The 21,338-nt window shown below is 35.8% G+C and overlaps 1 protein-coding gene across 1 annotated transcript in view; it reads left to right on the top strand.

The window, feature by feature from the left end:
- Positions 1-21,338, top strand: part of EYS (eyes shut homolog) — a 1,324,234-nt gene that overhangs the window by 608,717 nt on the left and 694,179 nt on the right. The window contains 2 exon segments of the mRNA XM_047769134.1: positions 6,868-6,992; positions 14,547-14,668. Coding sequence (XP_047625090.1) covers positions 6,868-6,992; positions 14,547-14,668 — 247 coding nt within the window.

The raw sequence follows: 21,338 nt of genomic DNA, 5'->3' as shown, positions 1-21,338 counted from the left end.
GGTGGTTTGGGTGTGGTGCAATCTGTAGAGCCTTCAATGGACAAGACCAATCAGAGATGTGGATTATGCTTTAATGTCTTCAAGAAAAAGGTGCTAGTGAATAAGATGATGACAAGAAGTACTGTATTGTTAATCTTAGTAAATGTGAAATAAAGGTAGGCATGTCAAGGTGTATCAGCAACAACAATGGGGAACCTAGAGGAGGATTTTGGAAAGGAATTGGTTAAAGCAGTGATTACTAGCAGAGTGTTTACTAGCTGTGATTACTAGCAGTGAGGTTGTTATTAGAGTAGCTACAAAGCATTCAAAGCAATTCCATTTACACTTATCTCCAACAGATGATGAAGCAATATTTTCCGATTTGAATAATCACTAATAGTGACTACTTCCTGCTAATATCCATCCAAACAAATGTATTTTAATATCAAATACTCAAATGGAAGTATAAGATTGGGTCACTCTGAAGTTTTATTTGAAGTTATCATTAAAAGAAATGTTCTTGCAGTGTCTTATTTTTGAATTGCTATGTTGAAGAATCAATTTGTGTTTTATGCCCCTTCCCCCCAATACTGTAGATCAAGTCTTATATTAAAAGCTCTATGTGACATTTTCATGATTTAGTAGTGTCTTACCTTTTCTTTCTTTTTTTTTTTTACAGTTTACTTTTTTAGGAGTTTCAGATTTACAACAAAGTTGAAAAGAAGTTATAAATATTTTCCATATATCTCCTACCCCCACATATGTGCCTCCCCAGTTATCAAGATCATTCACCATACCGGTACATTTGCTTACAAGGATGAGCCTACAAGGACACATTGTAATCATTCCAAAGATCATAGTTTACCTTAGTGTTTACTCTTGGTCTTGTACATCCTATGAATTTGGACAAATGTATGCTTACATATTCATCATTATGATATCATACACAACATTTTCACTGCCCTAAGTGTCCTGTGTGCTCTGCTTACACCTCCCACACACACTCCCTTCTCTCCCCTAGCAACCACTGATCTTTTCTTTGGCTCTATAGTTTTGCCTTTTTCAGAGGGTCATGCAGTCAGAGTGACAAAGTATATAGCCATATCAGATTAGCATTTTTCACTTAGTAATTTGTATTTAAGATTCCTCCATGTCCTGTTTTAGCTTGATAGCTTATTTGTTTTTAGCACTGAATGGCATTCCATGGGTGTAACTAGGTGTTCAGGAATTTGGTATAAATTGTGAGTGGAGGAGAAGGTTCCAGGTTTATGATTAGGTCTCAGTCTTCAGTGAGCCTATGTCTCTGGACTCTAAACTTCACAAGTGTTTCTCAGATTTCCCACACAGGTGAGAGAGGATGGCCACAAAGGGCTGAAGTTGGTATTTCCATTCTCCCAGGTCATCAGGGCTCTGGTAAAACTCCAGCAGGTTGGGGTCTGGTTACATAGTTTCTCCTGAGAGGAGACCTAGTTGAAAAGAACAGAGGTCTCTGGTGTATTTCAAATGCCTCCTTTTCCCCTCCCCCTGTCAGAAGCAAAAGGGTTTTTTTTTTTTTTCCCTCTGATATTTACTGTGGGAACCTGGTCAACTTCTGGAGATAAATCTCAAGTCTCAAATATTTTGAAGGTCCCTCCATGACTGGGTCACCATGGAGTTTTGAACTCTCAGACTCATTCACAGTGAGCCCCCAGCAGTTCATCACTTACAGGGAAAGTTGCCTTACCTTCGCTCTGGTTCCTATTCACTTTCCTTGCTTGAGTCTCTACTGCTGTAAAACAAGACTCCTTGTATTCTGCCTCTCTCATCTCATGGTCAATAGTTAGCTGGGGCCCAAGAAGAGTTGACTTTTCACTTGTTAGGACAAAATTGTCTTACTAGATTTCAAATGAATCCTTTGTAAAAACAAACTATCTACATTATTTCCATCTGTCAGAAATTCAATTAAAGTGTCTGTAAAGTGAATAGATGTTTATGAGATTATATTACTTTTATTATCAATATAAATACCCAGTTCCGTGTAAGTATTCATGGAGTACAAGGCTATAAAACGTTATGCATTTCCATATTTTAAGAATGGACAGAATTCCTCGCCTAGATCTTCATAATTCAAGCGAGGAATGCAAAAATCACATAAACTTGCAAGAACAAAAGATAAAAGTTTAACATTAAAATTTTAAATTGAAATAAACTCCTTGAGAATAGCAAAAAGATGACTATGTTCAAACCTGAATCAATAACTGGGGTCATTCCAGGAGAACAAGATTGGCTTAACATTCATAAATCAATCAGTACAATTCATCATATTAATAAATGATTAAGAAAATATAGTCATATCAATCACAGTATCATATTATCATTTCATGTATCATTTGACTGTTAGCATATGATCATGTTAATATGAATAAGAAAAGCTATATGAAGACATTAATAGATGCACAAAAGTCATTTTAAAAAAGTCAAAGCACATTCACAATAAAAACTGTCAAAAAACTAGGAATTAAAGGAAACTTCCTTAATCTAATAAAATAAAGTAAAATATTTACTTCAGACAAGAAAGAGAATTGTCTTTATCTACAGATACCTTTGTACAAACCCCCAAGGAATCTGCTAATATTTTAACCACTCCCAAAACTAATAATAAGCTAGTGTAGCAAGTTTGCAGGATATAAGGTCAGTTTATAAAAGTCAGTTGCTTTCTAGCAATGAACACTGGGATATTGAAAAGAAAGACATAGAAAACAAATATCGATATCACTTAAAATAGCAACCACCCCAAGGTAAAACACATGTATGAATATAATAAAGTATGTGCAATTTCTGAATGTAGAAAAATATAAAACACTGATGAAAGAAATAAAAAATAATCTAGGTAAACTGAGAGATATTCTTTATTCAAAGATGATCTAACTAAACTGAGAGATATTCCTTATTCATTAATTGGAACACTCAATATTTTTAAGATGTTATTTCTCCCAACTTGATTTATCTTAATTTATAGAGCCAAAGCAATACCACTCAAAATTCCAGCAAAGTTTTTAACTTCAACAGTTTCAAATTGTTTTGTAGATATTCTCTCCTTGTGGAGATGCAGCATAACTCCCTACACCCTTGAATGTGGCATGTGCATGGCAACTTCCTTCCAAAGGCTGTACTTGATATGATTTAATGAGAACGAATGTTTCCGGTCATATCTTTATTCCCCAAATTCATATCCCCTGAGTATATGTCAGAATAACATTAATCAAGCCGAAAGTGAAGGACAATGTACAAAACACTTAACCAGTACTTCTCAAAACTCTCAAAATCATCAGAAAAAAAGGGAGTATGCGAAATGGTTACAGCCTCCTGTAGGAGGCAAAGGAGACATGGCAACTACATGTAATTGGTGTCCTGAACAAAGTCCTGGAACATTAAAAAAATATATATAGGTAAAAACTAAAGTCTCCATAATGCATAGACTTTGAGTAATAATAATCTATCAATATTGTGTCATTAGTTTTGATGAATATACCATATTCATATATGATGCTAACAGTAAGACAAACTGACTATAGAGTATGTGGGAACAGCCTATATACTACCCTTGAAACATTTTTCTATAAATCTAAAATTATTCTAAGAAAAGACTGTTAAATTTTTAAAAGCTAACCCAATTCCAAAACCTAAAACTATAACATTCATGTTTTTTTTTCCTTTGCAGAATAAATTAAAAGCAATATCCATATTGGTGATGGAGAAGAATGTGGATAGCTAGGCATTTCATATAGTGCTGGCAACTATCTAATTGACAGAGTATTTTTGAAGAGAAATTTATGATATTAATAGGAAGACAATGAACACTTCCATGATGAACAAATAAACCCTAACTCTGTTTACTTTACATGTAAGGGACCGACCACCACCAATGTAGAATTTCCTTTGAGAGGAAATTATCCTAGATTTCTCTGTGTTACAAAAAGAAGGAGGTTCTTGGTTTTAGTGGTAATCCAGTATTGAAGATTTCACCTTGATAGTGCAAAACGAATTCATAAATCCATACATGGCTAAAACAGGTCTTATTGTTTGTTGGTCAGGAGAAAGAGAGTCTTCAATTAGTTCCAGTGAGGGTCTAGAATATTGGAGTCACTCTAATACGTAGGATTGGTTAATATAGTTGTCTACTATCTTTGGCTGGTTAGAGCTAGTTACTCAAAACAAAGTGACCAACTTTGGCTAGGTGATAGGTGTAGGCTGGTAAAAAGGAGTCACACTTTCTGGTTCTAAATTCCACCTATGAAATTTGCTAGTGCTATGATTTTAGAAAGGTTAATTGTTTATAAGTCTTCAGTAAATATTAGCTATTGTGAAAATTATGATCCAAAAGTATATAATGTTCTTAACCTTACGTTTATTAATTTATCCTTTTCTACCAACATCACCCCAGACTGTGCTCTCACACCTTATATGTCAGCCATTTAAAACTATTTGCAATTTCTGAATTAATACTCACTCTTTTCTTAAGCTCACTTTTGCAAACACTCTTTTCCATGCTGGAGAAATGGAGAAATGCATGTCTCCATTTACTATGTTATGTTATATTTTGAGAGCTGTTGTCATATTATTATTTTTGCTACTTGTCTATTAGCCCAAGTAGGCAAGTTGTTCCTTGAAGGCAGACGCAGAATTTTACTTTTTTTTAAGCTTTCTTAGAAGATCTTTGATGTTGTAGGCACTCAGTAAATGTGTAATTCTCATGAACTTGTACTTCTTTTTTTTCTTTTTACGGGCACACCTGAAGCACATGGAAGTTCCCCAGCCAGGGGTCAAAGTGAAACTGCAGCTGAGGCCAATGCAACAGCCACAGCAACAAGGGATCTGGGCTGCATCTGTGACTTACACAGCAGCTTTCAGCAATGCCAATGCCGGACCCTTAACCTACAGAACCCGCATCCTCATGGAGACATTCTTGGGCCCTTAACCCACCGAACCACAATAAGATCTAACGTACATTGCACTTTAATCCATGTTTGTATATCCTCCATTAGTTTTTACACCATAGTTTGATAACTGACATCAAAGGGATTTGTATAAAATTATTCCTCAATATGAAAATATGGAGAGGAATGACATGAGCAGATACAGACTGTAATGTCAATTTCTGTATTAGTTTCCTAGCAGTGATGTAACAAATGATCACAAATTTGGTGGCTTAAAACAGCAGGAAATTATTTCATCACAGCTATGGAGACCAGAAATCCAAAATCAAGGTGTCAGCAAGGTTATACTCTTTGTGGAGGTGCCAGGGCACCAGCAAAAATCCTGCGTACAAGTGTGTGTGTTTGTGTGTGTGTGTGTGTGTGTGTGGTATTTATACACACACACAAAGTTATCTTTGATTCTTTTAAACTTAAATTTGGCAGTTCCAAGTACATATGGTCCCCAAACTTACAGTGGTTTGACTTAGACTTTTTTTTTTTTACTTTACAATGGTGCAAAAGCCATATGCATTCAGTAGAAAGTACTCCAGTACTCCAGATACTGAATTTTTATCTTTTCCTAGACTAGCCATATGAGGTCCATACTCTTTCTAGGCAGCAGCAGTGAGTGCAAATTATATATATATACATACATATTTTTAAACAATCCTACTTTTGCAATTTCTAGAAATTCCACAGTTTCCCTGGCTTGGGGCTTCATGACCCTGAGCTCTGCCTTCTTCTTTACATGGTCTTCTCTATGTGTCTCTGTGTCACTTATGTTATAAGAACACTTGTCTTTGGGTTTCAGGCCCACCTGGTAAATCCAGTGTGATATATCTCAAGATCCTTAATTGCATCTGCAAAAACCTTTTTTTCCAAATGAGGTCACATTCATAGGCACTGAATGTTAGGACTGAGACATCCTGTTTTGGAGCCACATTTCACCCCTTTATATCCCCTCCAGGCAGTTCCCAGCCACAGGTTGTTGAAAACACAACTGAATGAAAGAATTCTAAGGTGAAATGTGATATTACTATCAAACCAAGAATAAGCAAAGCAATATTTTAAATGTTACATTGCCCTCTATATTGGTTTCAAATTATTTGTTTTATAAATGTAAGTAAATGTGGTCAGGATTTGGGCTAATAGGGGTCACTAAGGAATCATTTTATAATTAAATATTTATGAAACATTTTAAACAATTATCAAGTTTGTCACCATTTTAAAAGTTGACTATCTTAAAATCAACTTTAGTCAATTTTTTTTATAGTATAGAGGCATAGACACTTTAATAGTACTACATACATACATGAATATATATATATATGTGCACATATACATATACACACACACACATATATATGTATATACAAGCTACATATATTTATTTTTGTTTTTTTTGTTTTTTTTGTTTTGTCTTTTTGCTATTTCTTGGGCCGCTCCAGCAGCATGTTCCCAGGCTAGGGGTCCAATCGGCCTACACCAGAGCCACAGCAACGCGGGATCCGAACCGCATCTGCAACCTACACCACAGCTCACGGCAATGCCGGATCGTTAACCCACTGAGCAAGGGCAGGGCCTGAACCCTCAACCTCATGGTTCCTAGTCAGATTCGTTAACCACTGTGCCACAACAGGAACTCCCTACAAGCTACATATATTTAAAATAGAATGGAAAGAGTAAAATCTACAGTGATTAAGCTCTATGATGCCTGAGTCTTTTTTGCTTTCCCTTTTTGCTTATGAGTATGGTTGTCTTTAGATTAATTGGCCTTAATTTCACCAAAGATACTGATAAATACTCATTAAATTTTTTCTCACAAATCCACTATAATAAATGACTACTTCATGCCCTTAACTTTTCTCTTAATTTGGCAAATATGAACTCTACAGTATGGATTATATGAGTATTTTTCACTTTTCTTTCTTAGGTGTCTCCCTGAACTTTCTGGGAAATTCTGTGAAATTAACATAAATGGATGTGTTTCGTCACCATGTATAGATGGTGCAAACTCTGAGAATCACATCAATGGATATATTTGCAAATGTCAACAAGGTAATTATTGAAAAAATAATAATAATGTATAATGTACACATTTATTTACAAAATATATGAATTTACGTATACATGAGTGTAGTATAAATGTGTGATTATACAATACACTTTTTTTATTTTATAATTTTTATTTTTTCCATTATAGTTGATTTATAGTGTTCTGTCAATTTCTATTGTACACCAGTGGCCCAGTTTTATATATATATGTGTGTGTGTGTGTGTATATATATATATATATATATATGTCAATTCTCCATTAATGTTGTTGCCTATCAACCAGAATCTAAGTAATAATCACACTTAAAAACTATGAAATGGTTGTTTTGTGATACTACTAATCAATCACTTAGGCTCTCAGCAGGAAATCCTGGTGCTTAGAATATGGTATCTCACTAAGGTATTTTCTAAATTTACATAAACTTCAAATTCCTGATCTTTATTTAGATCAATTGTGCCTGGCACATAGCAAGCCCTTTAGAAATGTTAGCTCTTATTAATATTTGCCTTATTATTACTTCCAATGATTGTCAGTACAAAGATGGACAAGGTGAGTGAACTGATTTTATTCAGGGACAACTTTTGGAGCCATTTCTCTTTTTGGTCATATTCTTTTTAACTGTACATAATTCTCAGACCCCTGTCCCACCCCAAGGGATCTCTCCAGCCAGGGCTCTTAACCACACAAACATATCCTACTTCTGAAGTCATTTAAGGAATAATCTTGCTCTTGCATGTTACCCTTTAATCTTTTCTCATTTTCTTTCATAGTGTAGTTGGTTGGTGGTGTTTTTGTTTTTCCTATTTTTTTTTCCTAATTTTTATGGTGAAATTCACTCTTTGGCCTATAGTTCTATATAGTCTTTACAATGTGTAAAACTGTGTAACAACCACCACAGCCAGTCATGTGACTATACCCCTCCCCAAAAAATGCTTAGGCCACCCATTTGTAGTCATTTCCTTCCTCACACCTATCATATATTGATTTTGATATAATTCTGAATTTTTTCCTTCATCCTTTTTATCCTGGAAGATTCTACCTGTCATTGAGCTCTTCTTTCTCTTGGATTCTGAATTTTAGATTTTGAAGGCCTACTCTGGAAGGCCTTGAATATCTCTGAATTCTAATTCTAATTCTTATAACAATATTAGTGTGGGCATTGTGCTATTTACGTGTGCTAATTTATTCAGTTTTCATATGGACATTGTGAAGAAGGCATTATTTTCATCACCTTCTACCAATGAGGAAATGGAGTCCCAGAGTCTCTGGGAACTCTCTCACAGCACATTAGTAGCAAAACTGAAATTCACAGCCAGGAAGTTTGGTCTGGGGGCTATACCCTCATATCTTAAGTTCTCCCAAAAAGGGCTTACATTAAATAGCAACTTACCATAAAGTTTCACTTATGCTAGATGAAAAGTTCTAGAGCTCTGCTGTACAATATTGTGCCTGTAGTTAATAGTATTACATTGCAGGCTTAAATTTTTTTTAAGGATAGATATCATGTTAAAAGCTCTTAGCAAATATTTTTTAAAAAATTGACAATCATCCAAAAAAGAAAAAAAACCAAAAGGAAAGAAAGAAAAAGGACCTTTGACAATAAGATTCATCAGTGTGTGGTATATTGGTTGGGATATTGGTGGTAAGTTCTCACCACTGTGAGAATTCTTTAGGAATGTTGTCCAGCCAGATTTGTCTGATCATCTCTCTCAAAAACTGAGAACTTACCATTTTTCTACATAGTTAATAGCAATTTGGCTTCTCCTCAATGTCATAGAAAAACACAAAGGATGATTCATTTGGTTTATACTGCTCCACTCATCCCTGGAGGAAACTAGTTTGAAATAATGCTGATAATTCTTTCTTATGCTCTGTTCTAAAACAGGCCATTATTCTTATGTTACACCGTTCCAGATAGAAACCTACTTTCACCAGGCTTTTACTTCTTTTTTTTTTCTTTTTCTTTTTCTTTTTTTGCACACAGAGCATATGGAAGTTCCTGGGCTAGGATCCAATCCGAGCCACAGCTGCAACCTACACCACAGCTTAGTCTTGGGTGGCTCCTCCATTGTGCCTCAAGATTTGTAATTTTGTCTTTTTTCTCACTCCCTCCCTCTTTTTAGTCCAAACAGCTGCATGACTCCTGCCACATTCTGAGCAGAGCACAGTTTGAAATATCAACTGTTGGTTTCCTCACCAAATGAATCTACAAAACACAGCTGAAATTTAAACTGGATATAAGTAAGCTAGAAGACTCTGCTCTTTGGTTTTGTGCCAAGAAATTCCTGCCAGCACATGTTGGAAAAGTGCAGTCCATTTATGACTCTGGCCATTGTAGGGCCATAGTTAACTGAGGCCCTCTCCCTCTCTGTAGGCAAATGAATAAGGTAGTGACACCCCAGCAGAGCACAGGTTGGATCTCAGACTTCAGCTACCCTCTCTTCATGACGTCTTTGTCCCATTTCAGAGCAATCCTGATCACAGAGCTCACCCTCTGCCTAGGCAGTAAGTCCAATGGCTGGTCAGCCTTTTTCCGTTGAAGTATCAATACAAAATAAAATGTGCTTGTGCTGTAGCCTAAACAGTCCCACTTAAAGTGTTATATAAAAATATTTAACACTCAGTAAGTGAAACCACAGTTATGTCATTATGAGAAAATTGAAAGTGAAGGGGAGAATCTCAGTGTTGCAAATGTGAACGCTTCTCCCAGAATTGTTCTCAGTCCCTGGAGCAGTCACTGTGCCCAGACACTTTTTTAAACTCAGGAGCGGTACAGCTATGTTTATAAAGGTAATGATATAAACTGCAGATACGTGTTTTGCTCTTAAAATAGCATTATTAATTTTGAAGCAGAAATGCTGCATTGTCCTTGGGGAAAGGAAACAGAGACACAAATACATTTTCTGCCTGCCACCAGCGCTCAGGATTATTAAGTTAGGGATAGGACTTTTGTATTTAGAACAAGAGATACAGAATTATCTTCCTTTTTAATTGAGATCCATGAACAATAAAAAAGAAAATCTTAAGTATGAAATAAAGAGCATATATTATGGTATTTTCATGAAGATTTAGATGTAAAAATCAATTCTTCTACACATTCTAAAATTAGACTTCGAAAAGAAGGTAAACTTAATTTATGTTAGCCAATTGCTACATAATATATTAACTACTGGGAGTTCCCCTCGTGGCTCAGTGGTTAACGAATCCGACTAGGAACCACGAGGTTGCGGGTTCGGTCCCTGCCCTTGCTCAGTGGGTTAGGGATCCGGTGTTGCCATGAGCTGTGGTGTAGGTTGCAGACGCGGCTCGGATCCGCGTTGCTGTGGCTCTGGCGTAGGCTGGTGGCTACGGCTCTGATTAGACCCCTAGCCTGAGAGCCTCCATATGCCAACGGAGGGGCCCTAGAAATGGCAAAAAGACAAATATGTGTGTGTGTGTGTGTGTGTGTATACTACTAAGGGAGAATTATTATAAATTTTATTCTATTTTATTTTCCCCAGATTGGATGAAAACCACTTGGTGCTGAGAGGGAAAATGAAAAGAAAGTAAAACATAAATCTTTGAAATAGTGACTTTTACTTTCATTAATAAACTCAAGCTATTATAACTTCCATGTTACAGCAGAGAATGGTAGTGTTAAAATGGTTTCTAGTTGTGTTTATTGATGTATTTAAAATTTTTCTTTATTTGTCACTTTAAAAATTAGTCTAATTTTTCTTATTTTTATTATACTTTGACATCTACAAAGTATTCTTTGTTTTACACCTGTGTTTTTTGACATCGCTTATTCTGTAAGCATTTAGTTATTTTTCATGATGTCAGATATTAGAATAGCGCTATGAGTTTAACACCATAATGATTTTTTTAAATTTTATGGATGTATAGTTGATTTAGAACGTTGTGTTAATTTCTGCTGTACAGCAAAGTGATTCATATATATATATATATATATATATATATATATATTCTTTTTCACATTCTTTTCCATTATGATTTACTAAGGACATTGAACATAGTCTCTTATTCTATGCAGTAGGACCTTGTTGTTTATCCATACTATACATAGAGGTTTTCATTTGCTAACCTCAAACTTCCAACCCTTCTCTCCCCCACCCCTTTTCCTCCTTGGCAACCTCAAGTCTGTTCTCTGTGTCTATAACACCATAATGATTTGATCACTTTTTTCTGAATTGCTAATGAAAACTTGTGGTTTTTTGATTTTTAATCACCAGTGTTTTTTTAATGCATGGCTACTTTATTATAAGTAGACATTTAATCTATATGCGGCTCAAAGAATGTTTTCTTCATCTCTGTTCCTAAACTTTTCTTTTTTAATCATACCTATTGGATTTATATTTGCCTGTTTTATATTCCCTTATTCTGTTCCTATTTCTTACCAGCACCTGGCCTACATCAGTAGAAGACCTTTGTCTAATTTATTTATTTTTGATAAGTGTGACTGGCACTCAGCATCCATTCCTGTTTATTGTGGTTGTGATACTGCAGAAGCAAGAAAATTAAAACTACCATATCTAAACTCCCTTGAAGCTGTGGTTGTGAATATAAATTGAGTTCCACCAATATAAACAGACATGATATCTGGAGGATCTGGCGGAGGTTGTCTCTGGGTGTCTTAGCAGTTCCATCTGAGGAAGAATATGATAGACACATGGGGTTCTCTGCAGAAGATTTCACAGAGTCCCTGACAGGGTTCTCAGAAGCAGTACTAACAGCAGGAGCTGCTTCTGGCAAGGCAGCCAGGGAGGTTGTGATGGCAGCTCTCTGGTACCCAACTTTCCTCAACTTAAGCAGTAGGTTCTTGAACTCAGTCATTCTAATGGGGCTTTTAGGCTGCACCCCTTCCTGATTACCACTGAGGGGGCATCTCCAGAGAGTCAGATCTTGAAATTACTCCTTCAGCCCTTCTTCCTAATAATTTTGCAAGCATCTTATTCCCAGTTATGAAGGTCTGTTTTGCTTAAAAACTTAGAATGGATTCTGTTTCCTGTGCTGAAACCCAACTAACATGTTTTCTATCCTATGTTCTTTTTCTTTATTTTTTTTTTTTTGTTTTCCTTTTCTTTTTATAGCCCCACCTGTGGCATATGGAAGTTTCCAAGCGAGGTGTCAAATCGGAGCTGCAGGTGCAGGCCTGTGTCACAGCCGTGGCAGCACCAAATCTGAGGTTCACTTGTGACCTGTGCCATAGTTTATGGCAACCCCAAATCCCTAACCCACTGAGTGAGGCCAGGAATCAAACCCTCATCCTTACAGACGCTATGTTGGGTTCTTAACCTGCTGAACCACAATGGGAACCCCCTATTTTCGTGTTTTCGCCCAAGACGGCCTTACTGTTCCCCTCAGCTTAACTGAACTTTGAACAGGCTTCTTCATGACCCCAGGCCCTGTCCTCTCTTCTTTAGAACATTCGCTTTAGAAAACATGTATATGCTTTCTTTGCCCCTTTGAGATGGAAATCTTCTTATAGCCTTTACCAGTTTCATAACCCAGAAATGTCATCCCTTTGATAGAATCATAGAAGGAAGCAGTGGCCCCCCTCTCTTCCTGTCTCCATAGGAGGGTGGGTGCTTAATGTCAATGAGCGATCATTAGCAAACACAGATGCCCTAAGTGCACTAACCAACACTCTAGCCCCAGTCCAATATCCTCCAGCATTTTTTCATTTGCTCACCCCAGCACTTGAAAACTCTCCCACCTAATTCTGGTTCAAGGCACTTGAGTTCTATCTCTCTCTCTTATTTCAAAAGTCTCTATCTTTTGTTGTAATATTACTGAATAAAACCTTCCTTGTCTTTTTACTGGTCTGGTGAACTTATTCTCTCTCAGTTCCCATCTTATGTTTTAAAGCTTTGTAGTATCATTAATAGTAGTAGATGCAAGAAGAAAACTACATTATTATTTTTAGCTGTTTAAAATATATTGTGAATTGTTTTATTCAATAAAAAGAATACACAAGCAATGTGCAATGTATATGTATTTTATAAGATAATGTAATAAACATTGTGTACCTACCATTTGCTTTAAGAAGTAACATATCAGCAGTAATTTTAGCTTGCCCTATATCCCTCTCTGAGCACATTAATATCCCACCCCAACCTTGTAAGAACAATTTTGAATTCTATATTCAACATCCCTTTAGTGTTCCTTCGAGTTTTATTGTATGTGTATGTATATCTAAGTGATGTTATTAAGTTTGTGTTTATTTGACTTTTATAGGAATCATTATCAGATTATGTGTTTTTATGGAATGGGCTTTTATGCAAAACAATATATTTGTGAGATTCAACTATGTGAACAACTGGTTGTGATGGCTTTTTATAATCCCTCCAAAAATATTTTTTCTATACCAGTTTTTATAGCCTGCCTAATAGAGATACCCATGGGATCTGTTCTCTATATGAAAGAGCAATGCAGAGTGGAAAGAGTCTTGGAGTGGATTTGATAAATTTAGTCTTTTGGCAACTACCTCTAACTTTGATCTGGATCCTACCATATTTTTAAAATTTTTGTTGTAGTTTTCTTTTTATCGCATAGTATTGCATTAAATGATTTCTAAGCACCTCAGAATACTTCTTTAATTGTTCTCATACAGCTTATCAGGGAAGAACAGTGAGAATATGTTGCTAAATAGAAAGAAGAACAGACCGAATTTCTCACTAGCCAGAGTTCAGATTAAATGGATAATACAAAGAAAAATATTTTTTTTAAGTTACATTAAAGTATACATAGGTCATCAAAGAGTAGTGACAGCTGCCTCTATAGACTATTGTCACTATGTGGAGTAGTATATTCAGGTTAACATGCTCTTAAACATATTAAGATTTATCACAAATAGTTGCCTCATAGGAAAGAATTAATGGTTTAAAAATGTTTATAAAAGGTACCTAGTAAACCATAGCTCATATATTGTATGTGTAGCTTAGCAGTGTTGGTTGTCAGATTAATGATGAAATGCTGGAAAGAGTCAAACAGAAGATAAACATGCAGTGTTTTAGTATGGTAAGTGAGATTTCATGTTTAAGGAGAATTCTTACAGCCAACGGTCAGCTGGAACATAGACATAATATTAATAGTCTTTAGAACCACAGCTTAAGAAATACTAACTGTAAAACACTACAGGTATTCCAATGAAATATTTCATTTTGATAAACTTGTAGTTGTTGCTTTCCTTTGAATTTAAGATTCATTTTAAATGGAGTTATGGGGTATGTTTATTCCAAAGTAAAATATGTAAAGACATTTGGATGTGGTATGTAGAATGGTGCCAAAGGTACAGTCTGAAACTGTATTTTACATACACTTGCTTCCATTTCTACATAACTGTGATTTTAGGGCAAGTCATTTTTCTCTAAATTTAATTTTCTCACCTACTAGAGAAGGTAATAATAGCTAATTGATATAACTATTATTAAGATAACTGCAACAATGTATATTAATACCTGGCACAATTACAACAAATAGTAAAAGTATGAATAAACTTCTTATTATTACTATTATTAAGAATTGAATCTCTGCTTTGTGATTGTGTTTAACAGGAAAGTCGGGACGTCCCTGTGAGAAAGAACTTGAGTGTCTTTCCAACTTTCTTGTTCATGGAACACACATAGGAAATAAAACTGGCATTGGCTTGACATGTTTACACACATCTGGAATTGTGGTAAAGCTTATCTATGGGTTTTGTTGTGATACTTCATTTCATTTTGTTGGAAGTAGAGTAAATAATGAAGTAGTGGAACATGGCATGGTGAGAAATGGGGTTTGAAGAAGTTCATCCCAGTGCTCTCTACTTCTGCCTGTACTCACTGCACTTTTCTCAGTATTCCTTTTCCCTTCCTGTTCATCCATCACATGCACCCTCAGACCTTCCTCTTAGGAAAAAAAGTATTTTGATAAATTGATCTACATTAAGGTGCAAGTGACCTGCATGCATTGTCCTGTAATGTTTTAATGCATTTACAAGGAGGATGCCAGTAGAGGAATTACTTAATATTGTCCGTGTCTTGGCAGAGCCTCTGTTTCACTCAAAGACATAGCACTGCTTTTCAGGGTTAGGCTGAAAGTGTTGCATGTCCCCAGAGAATGAATCTCCTTCCTTGGCAAATTTGGACTAGTATGACTTCATTAGCACTAGAATTGACTTACCTTGGTGGAAATATCTCTATTAAAGGATCACTTTTGACCATAATATTTTATTAAAGCTGACCACGGCACATGAATATAGTAAGGGGACAGAAACTGGCAAGACTGTACTGCCAGGAATTTTAAATGTATATTTATAAACTTTATTAATTGATAGACCAGTCTTAACCAAGATTGAGGCGAAATAATTAGAGAGGGCATACAGTCACGTGATCCAGTGCAAGATTAAGGAATCAGACTTCAAGGAAATGTAAGGACTGGCCAGTTCCAGAGAAAGATGCCCAAGTATGAGTGGAGTGGGAGATGCCCCAAAGTTGGAAGATCAGAGAGAGGCAGGAGCATCCAGAAGTGGTTAAGGAATTGAACAGAAAAATGTCTGAAACCCGTCATCAAAACACAAGAATTTGAGGAAGCCTAGGTGCAAGTCTAATCTGTCTGGGAGGGACATGGATAAACTAAGACAGAACCATCATCTTCCTTTCTCTGAGAGATCTCCAATCCAGGCTTTGCTCTAGGGAACACATTTTCCCCTTAGTGATCACAAGAGGATAATATCTCAAGAGGAATTTCAGGCACTCTGACACCTGAGTGTGGGATGTATTTTGTATTAAGAAGTTAATTTTATGTCACCTCAGATTATACCAATAATAGTTTCCTTAGGGAGTCAATAGAAAGAGAAAAAGACTGACTAAAATACTTCTTTTAAGTATATTCTCCTGTGAATGCAACCTGGTATATGGAAATCTAAATAATTAGAAAAGAATGCTTTATAGAATTTTTCTATTAAACAAGAAGAATGTACTACCTAAAATCTTTAAAATTCCTTAGAATAGTAACTCTCCTGGGATATTGCAAAAAATGGACCAAATAACACCAGTGCTATTTCTTTTAATAAAAAAACTAAAATCTGAAGGATAAATACATTAGTACATGCTGAGAATGTAAAAAATCCTGAAAAATATATATTTTAATAAAGCCACAAGTCTACTAAATAAAGGGAACAGTTATAGATATAATAAACCTATGTTTTATAATGGCATTTAACAGATAAATGTGAAATGGATATCCTTATACCCACTGTCTCAAGAACTTGAAAGCTAAAATAAAAATTTACTCTCATAAGATACAGTGTATGGGTAAAAACTGTAAAAAGAGAAAGGGGGATACTACTTCTGTTAATACATTAGATATGTTCCAAAATAACTAAATAGAGATAGAGGAAATTTAGATTACTGAACAAGAACTTACATTTAAATGTTATGCCTATCAATGTTATAGCAGTATACAAACATATTAAATTAGGTATGTCACAATATAAATATACCTTTGAAAATAGGACATAATTTTATTAAAGTATAGTTGATTTACATTTTGTACCAATTTCTGCTATACAGAAAAGTCACTTAGTCCTACGTGTATATACATGCTTTTTTAAAAAATATTCTTTTCCATTATGGTCTATCTCGGGAGATTGGATATAGTTCCCTGTGATATACAGTATGACCTTGTTGTTTATCCATTCTAAATGTAATGGTTTGCATCTATTAACCCCAAAATCTCATTCCATCCCACCACCACCCTCTTTGCAATTACAAATATGTTCTCCATGTCTGTGAGTCTGTTTCTGTTGTGTAATAGGTTCATTTGCGCCATATTTTAGATTCCACGTATAAGTTACATCATATGGTATTTGTCTTTCTCTTTCTGACTTACTTTACTTAGTATGATAATTATTAGTTGCATCCATGTTGCTTCAAATGGCATTATTTCATTCTTTTTTATGGCTGAGTAGTGTTCCATTGTATATATGCACCACATCTTTTTATTTTTATTTATTTATTTTATTTTATTATTTTTTTATAATTTTTTTTTATTTTCCCACTGTACAGCAAGGGGGTCAGGTTATCCTTACATGTGTACATTACAATTACATTTTTCCCCCAGCCTTTCTTCTGTTGCAACATGAGTATCTAGACAAAGTTCTCAATGCTATTCAGCGGGATCTCCTTGTAAATCTATTCTAAGTTGTGTCTGATAAGCCCAAGCTCCCGATCCCTCCCACTCCCTCCCCCTCCCATCAGGCAGCCACAAGTCTCTTCTCCAAGTCCATGATTTTCTTTTCTGAGGAGATGTTCATTTGTGCTGGATATTAGATTCCGGATGGAAGTGATATCATATGGTATTTGTCTTTGTCTTTCTGGCTCATTTCACTCAGTATGAGGTTCTCTAGCTCCATCCATGTTGCTGCAAATGGCATTATGTCATTCTTTTTGATGGATGAGTAGTATTCCATTGTGTATACATACCACCTCTTCCGAATCCAATCATCTGTCGATGGACATTTGGGTTGTTTCCATGTCTTGGCTATTGTGAATAGTGCTGCAATGAACATGCGGGTGCACATGTCTCTTTTAAGTAGAGTTTTGTCTGGATAGATGCCCAAGAGTGGGATTGTGGGGTCATATGGAAGTTCTATGTATAGATTTCTAAGGTATCTCCAAACTGTTCTCCATAGTGGCTGTACCAGTTTACATTCCCACCAACAGTGTAGGAGGGTTCCCTTTTCTCCACAGCCCCTCCAGCACTTGTTATTTGTGGATTTATTAATGATGGCCATTCTGACTGGTGTGAGGTGATATCTCATGGTAGTTTTGATTTGCATTTCTCTTATAACCAGCGATGTTGAGCATTTTTTCATGTGTTTATTGGCCATCTGTATATCTTCTTTGGAGAAATGTCTATTCAGGTCTTTTGCCCATTTTTCCATTGATTGATTGGCTTTTTTGCTGCTGGGTTGTATAAGTTGTTTATATATTCTAGAGATTAGGCCCTTGTCGGTTGCATCATTTGAAACTGTTTTCTCCCATTCTGTAAGTTGTCTTTTTGTTTTCTTTTGGGTTTCCTTTGCTGTGCAAAAGCTTTTCAGTTTGATGAGGTCCCATGGGTTTATTTTTGCTCTAATTTCTATTGCTTTGGGAGACGGACCTGAGAAAATATTCATGATGTTGATGTCAGAGAGTGTTTTGCCTATGTTTTCTTCCAGGAGTTTGATGGTGTCCTGTCGTATATTTAAGTCTTTCAGCCATTTTGAGTTTAATTTTGTGCATGGTGTGAGGGTGTGTTCTAGTTTCACTGCTTTGCATGCAGCTGTCCAGGATTCCCAGCAATGCTTGCTGAATAGACTTTCTTTTTCCCATTTGATGGTCTTGCCTCCCTTGTCAAAGATTAATTGACCATAGGTGTCAGGGTTTATTTCCGGATTCTCTATTCTGCTCCATTGGTCTGTCTGTCTGTTTTGATACCAGTACCACACTGTTTTGATGACTGTGGCTTTGTAGTATTTCTTGAAGTCTGGGAGAGTTATGCCTCCTGCTTGGTTTTTGTTTCTCAGGATTGCTTTGGCGATTCTGGGTCTTTTGTGGTTCCATATAAATGTTTGGATTGTTTGTTCTAGTTCTGTGAAAAATGTCATGGGTAATTTGATAGGGATTGCATTGAATCTGTAGATTGCTTTGGGTAGTATGGCCATTTTTACAATATTGATTTTTCCAATCCAGGAACATGGAATATCTTTCCATTTCTTTACATCTTCTTTGATTTCTTTGATTAAAGTTTTATAGTTCTCGGCATAGAGGTCCTTTACCTCCTTGGTCAGGTGTATTCCGAGGTATTTGATTTTGTGAGGTGCAATTTTAAAAGGTATCGTATTTTTGTATTCCTTTTCTAATGTTTCATTGCTGGTATACAGAAATGCAACTGACTTCTGAATGTTAATCTTATATCCTGCTACTTTGCTGAATTTATGAATCAGTTCAAGTAGTTTTGGGGTTGAGTCCTTAGGGTTTTCTATGTATAGTATCATGTCATCTGAATACAGTGACAGTTTTATCTCTTCTCTTCCTATATGGATGCCTTTTATTTCTTTTGTTTGTCTAATTGCTGTGGCTAGGACTTCCAAAACTATGTTGAAGAGCAGTGGTGAGAGTGGGCATCCCTGTCTTATTCCAGATTTGAGTGAGAAGGCTTTCAATTTTTCCCCATTGAGTATTATATTTGCTGTGGGTTTATCATAAACGGCTTTGATTATATTCAGGAATGTTCCCTCTATACCCACTTTGGCGAGGGTCTTGATCATGAATGGATGTTGGACTTTGTCAAATGCTTTTTCTGCGTCTATTGAGATGGTCATATGATTTTTGGCTTTTTTTTTTTTGTTAATGTGGTGTATGATGCTGATTGATTTGCGTATGTTGAACCATCCTTGTGAACCTGGGACGAATCGCACCTGGTCATGGTGTATAATTTTTTTGGTATGTTGTTGGATTCGGTTGGCTAAGATTTTGTTGAGAATTTTTGCATCTATATTCATCAATGATATTGGGCGATAGTTTTCTTTTTTGGTGGTATCTCTGTCTGGTTTTGGAATGAGGATGATGGTGGCATCATAGAATGTCTTTGGGAGTATTCCTTCTTCTTCAACCTTTTGAAAGAGTTTAAGGAGGATGGGCACCAATTCCTCTTTATCTGTTTGATAAAATTCACCTGTGAAGCCATCTGGTCCTGGACTTTTATTTGTAGGGAGGGATTTTAGGACCTCTTCAATTTCATTTCTAGTGATCGGTCTGTTCAGTTGGTCTGTTTCTACTTGACTCAGTTTTGGCAGGCTGTAAGATTCTAAAAAATTGTCCATTTCTTCCAGATTGTCAAACTTGTTGCCGTATAGTTGTGCATAGTATTCTCTTATGGTTTTTTGTATTTCTGCTGTGTCCATTGTGATTTCTCCTTTTTCATTTATAATTTTGGTTATTTGGGTTCTTTCTCTCCTCTTTTTAGTGAGTCTGGCCAGGGGGTTGTCAATTTTGTTCACCTTTTCAAAGAACCAGCTCTTGGTTTTATTAATTTTCTCTATTGTTTTTTGAGTCTCTATTTGATTGATGTCTTCTTTGATCTTGATAATTTCCTTCCTTCTGCTGACTTTAGGACTTTTTTGTTCTTCTTTTTCTAATTCATTTAGGTGGAGGGTTAAGTTGTCCATTTGGGATCTTTCTTCTTTTTTGAGAAAGGCCTGTATTGCTATAAATGTCCCTCTGAGCACTGCTTTCGAAGCATCCCATAGATTTTGAGAGGTTGTGTCTTCATTATCATTTGTTTCAAGGTAGTTTTTAATTTCCTTCTTGATTTCCTCATTGACCCATTGGTTTTTTAGTAGCATGTTGTTTAGTCTCCATGTAGTAGGTTTTTTCTCTTTCCTTTTCCCATGGTTGGTTTCTAATTTCATGGCATTGTGGTCAGAGAAGATACTTGAGATAATTTCTATGCTCCTAAATTTATTGAGGTTAGCTTTGTGTCCCAATATGTGGTCGATTCTTGAGAATGTTCCATGAACATTTGAGAAGAATGTGTATTCTGCTATTTTTGGATGTAGTGTCCTGAAGATATCAATGAAGTCTAACTTTTCTATTGTTTCCTTTAGGATCTCTGTTGCTTGATTGGTTTTCTGTCTAGAGGATCAGTCCATTGATGTGAGGGGGGTATTAAGGTCTCCTACTATGATTGTATTCTCATCAATATCTCCCTTTATGTCTGTTAATATTTGTTGTATGTATCTGGGTGCTGCTGTATTTGGGGCATATATGTTGACAATAGTAACATCCTCTCCTTGGATGGATCCCTTAATCATTAAGTAGTGTCCTTCTTTGTCTTTCTTTACGTCTTTTGTTTTAAAGTCTATTTTGTCTGATATGAGCGTTGTGACTCCTGCTTTTCTGTCATGTCTATTGGCGTGAAATATTTTTCCCCACCCTTTCACTTTCAATCTATATGTATCTTTTGTCCGAAGGTGAGTTTCTTGTAGGCAGCATATTGAAGGTTTTTGCCTTTTTATCCACTCAGCCACTCTGTGTCTTTTGATTGGGGCATTCAGTCCATTGACATTTAAGGTGATAATTGATAGATGATTATTTATTGCCATTTGAACCTCGTGTTCCAGTTGATTCTATGGTTCTCCATTCTTCCTTTCTTTCTTTTTTTTTTTTTTGGTTGGATGGTCTCCTGTTATTATCTGCTTGAGTGTATTTTTTTTTTCATTTTTTGCAAATGCAATATTTGGTTTTGGCTTGTGGTTGCCCTGTTTTTTAAGTATGCTAAAAATTAAGAAGAGAAACATACAAACAAACAAACAGAAAGGG

Source organism: Phacochoerus africanus, chromosome 2, assembly GCF_016906955.1.
Source record: "Phacochoerus africanus isolate WHEZ1 chromosome 2, ROS_Pafr_v1, whole genome shotgun sequence".
Lineage (NCBI taxonomy): Eukaryota > Metazoa > Chordata > Mammalia > Artiodactyla > Suidae > Phacochoerus > Phacochoerus africanus.
Note: the sequence above shows the minus strand (reverse complement) of the source record. Positions and strands in the feature narration are given on the sequence as shown.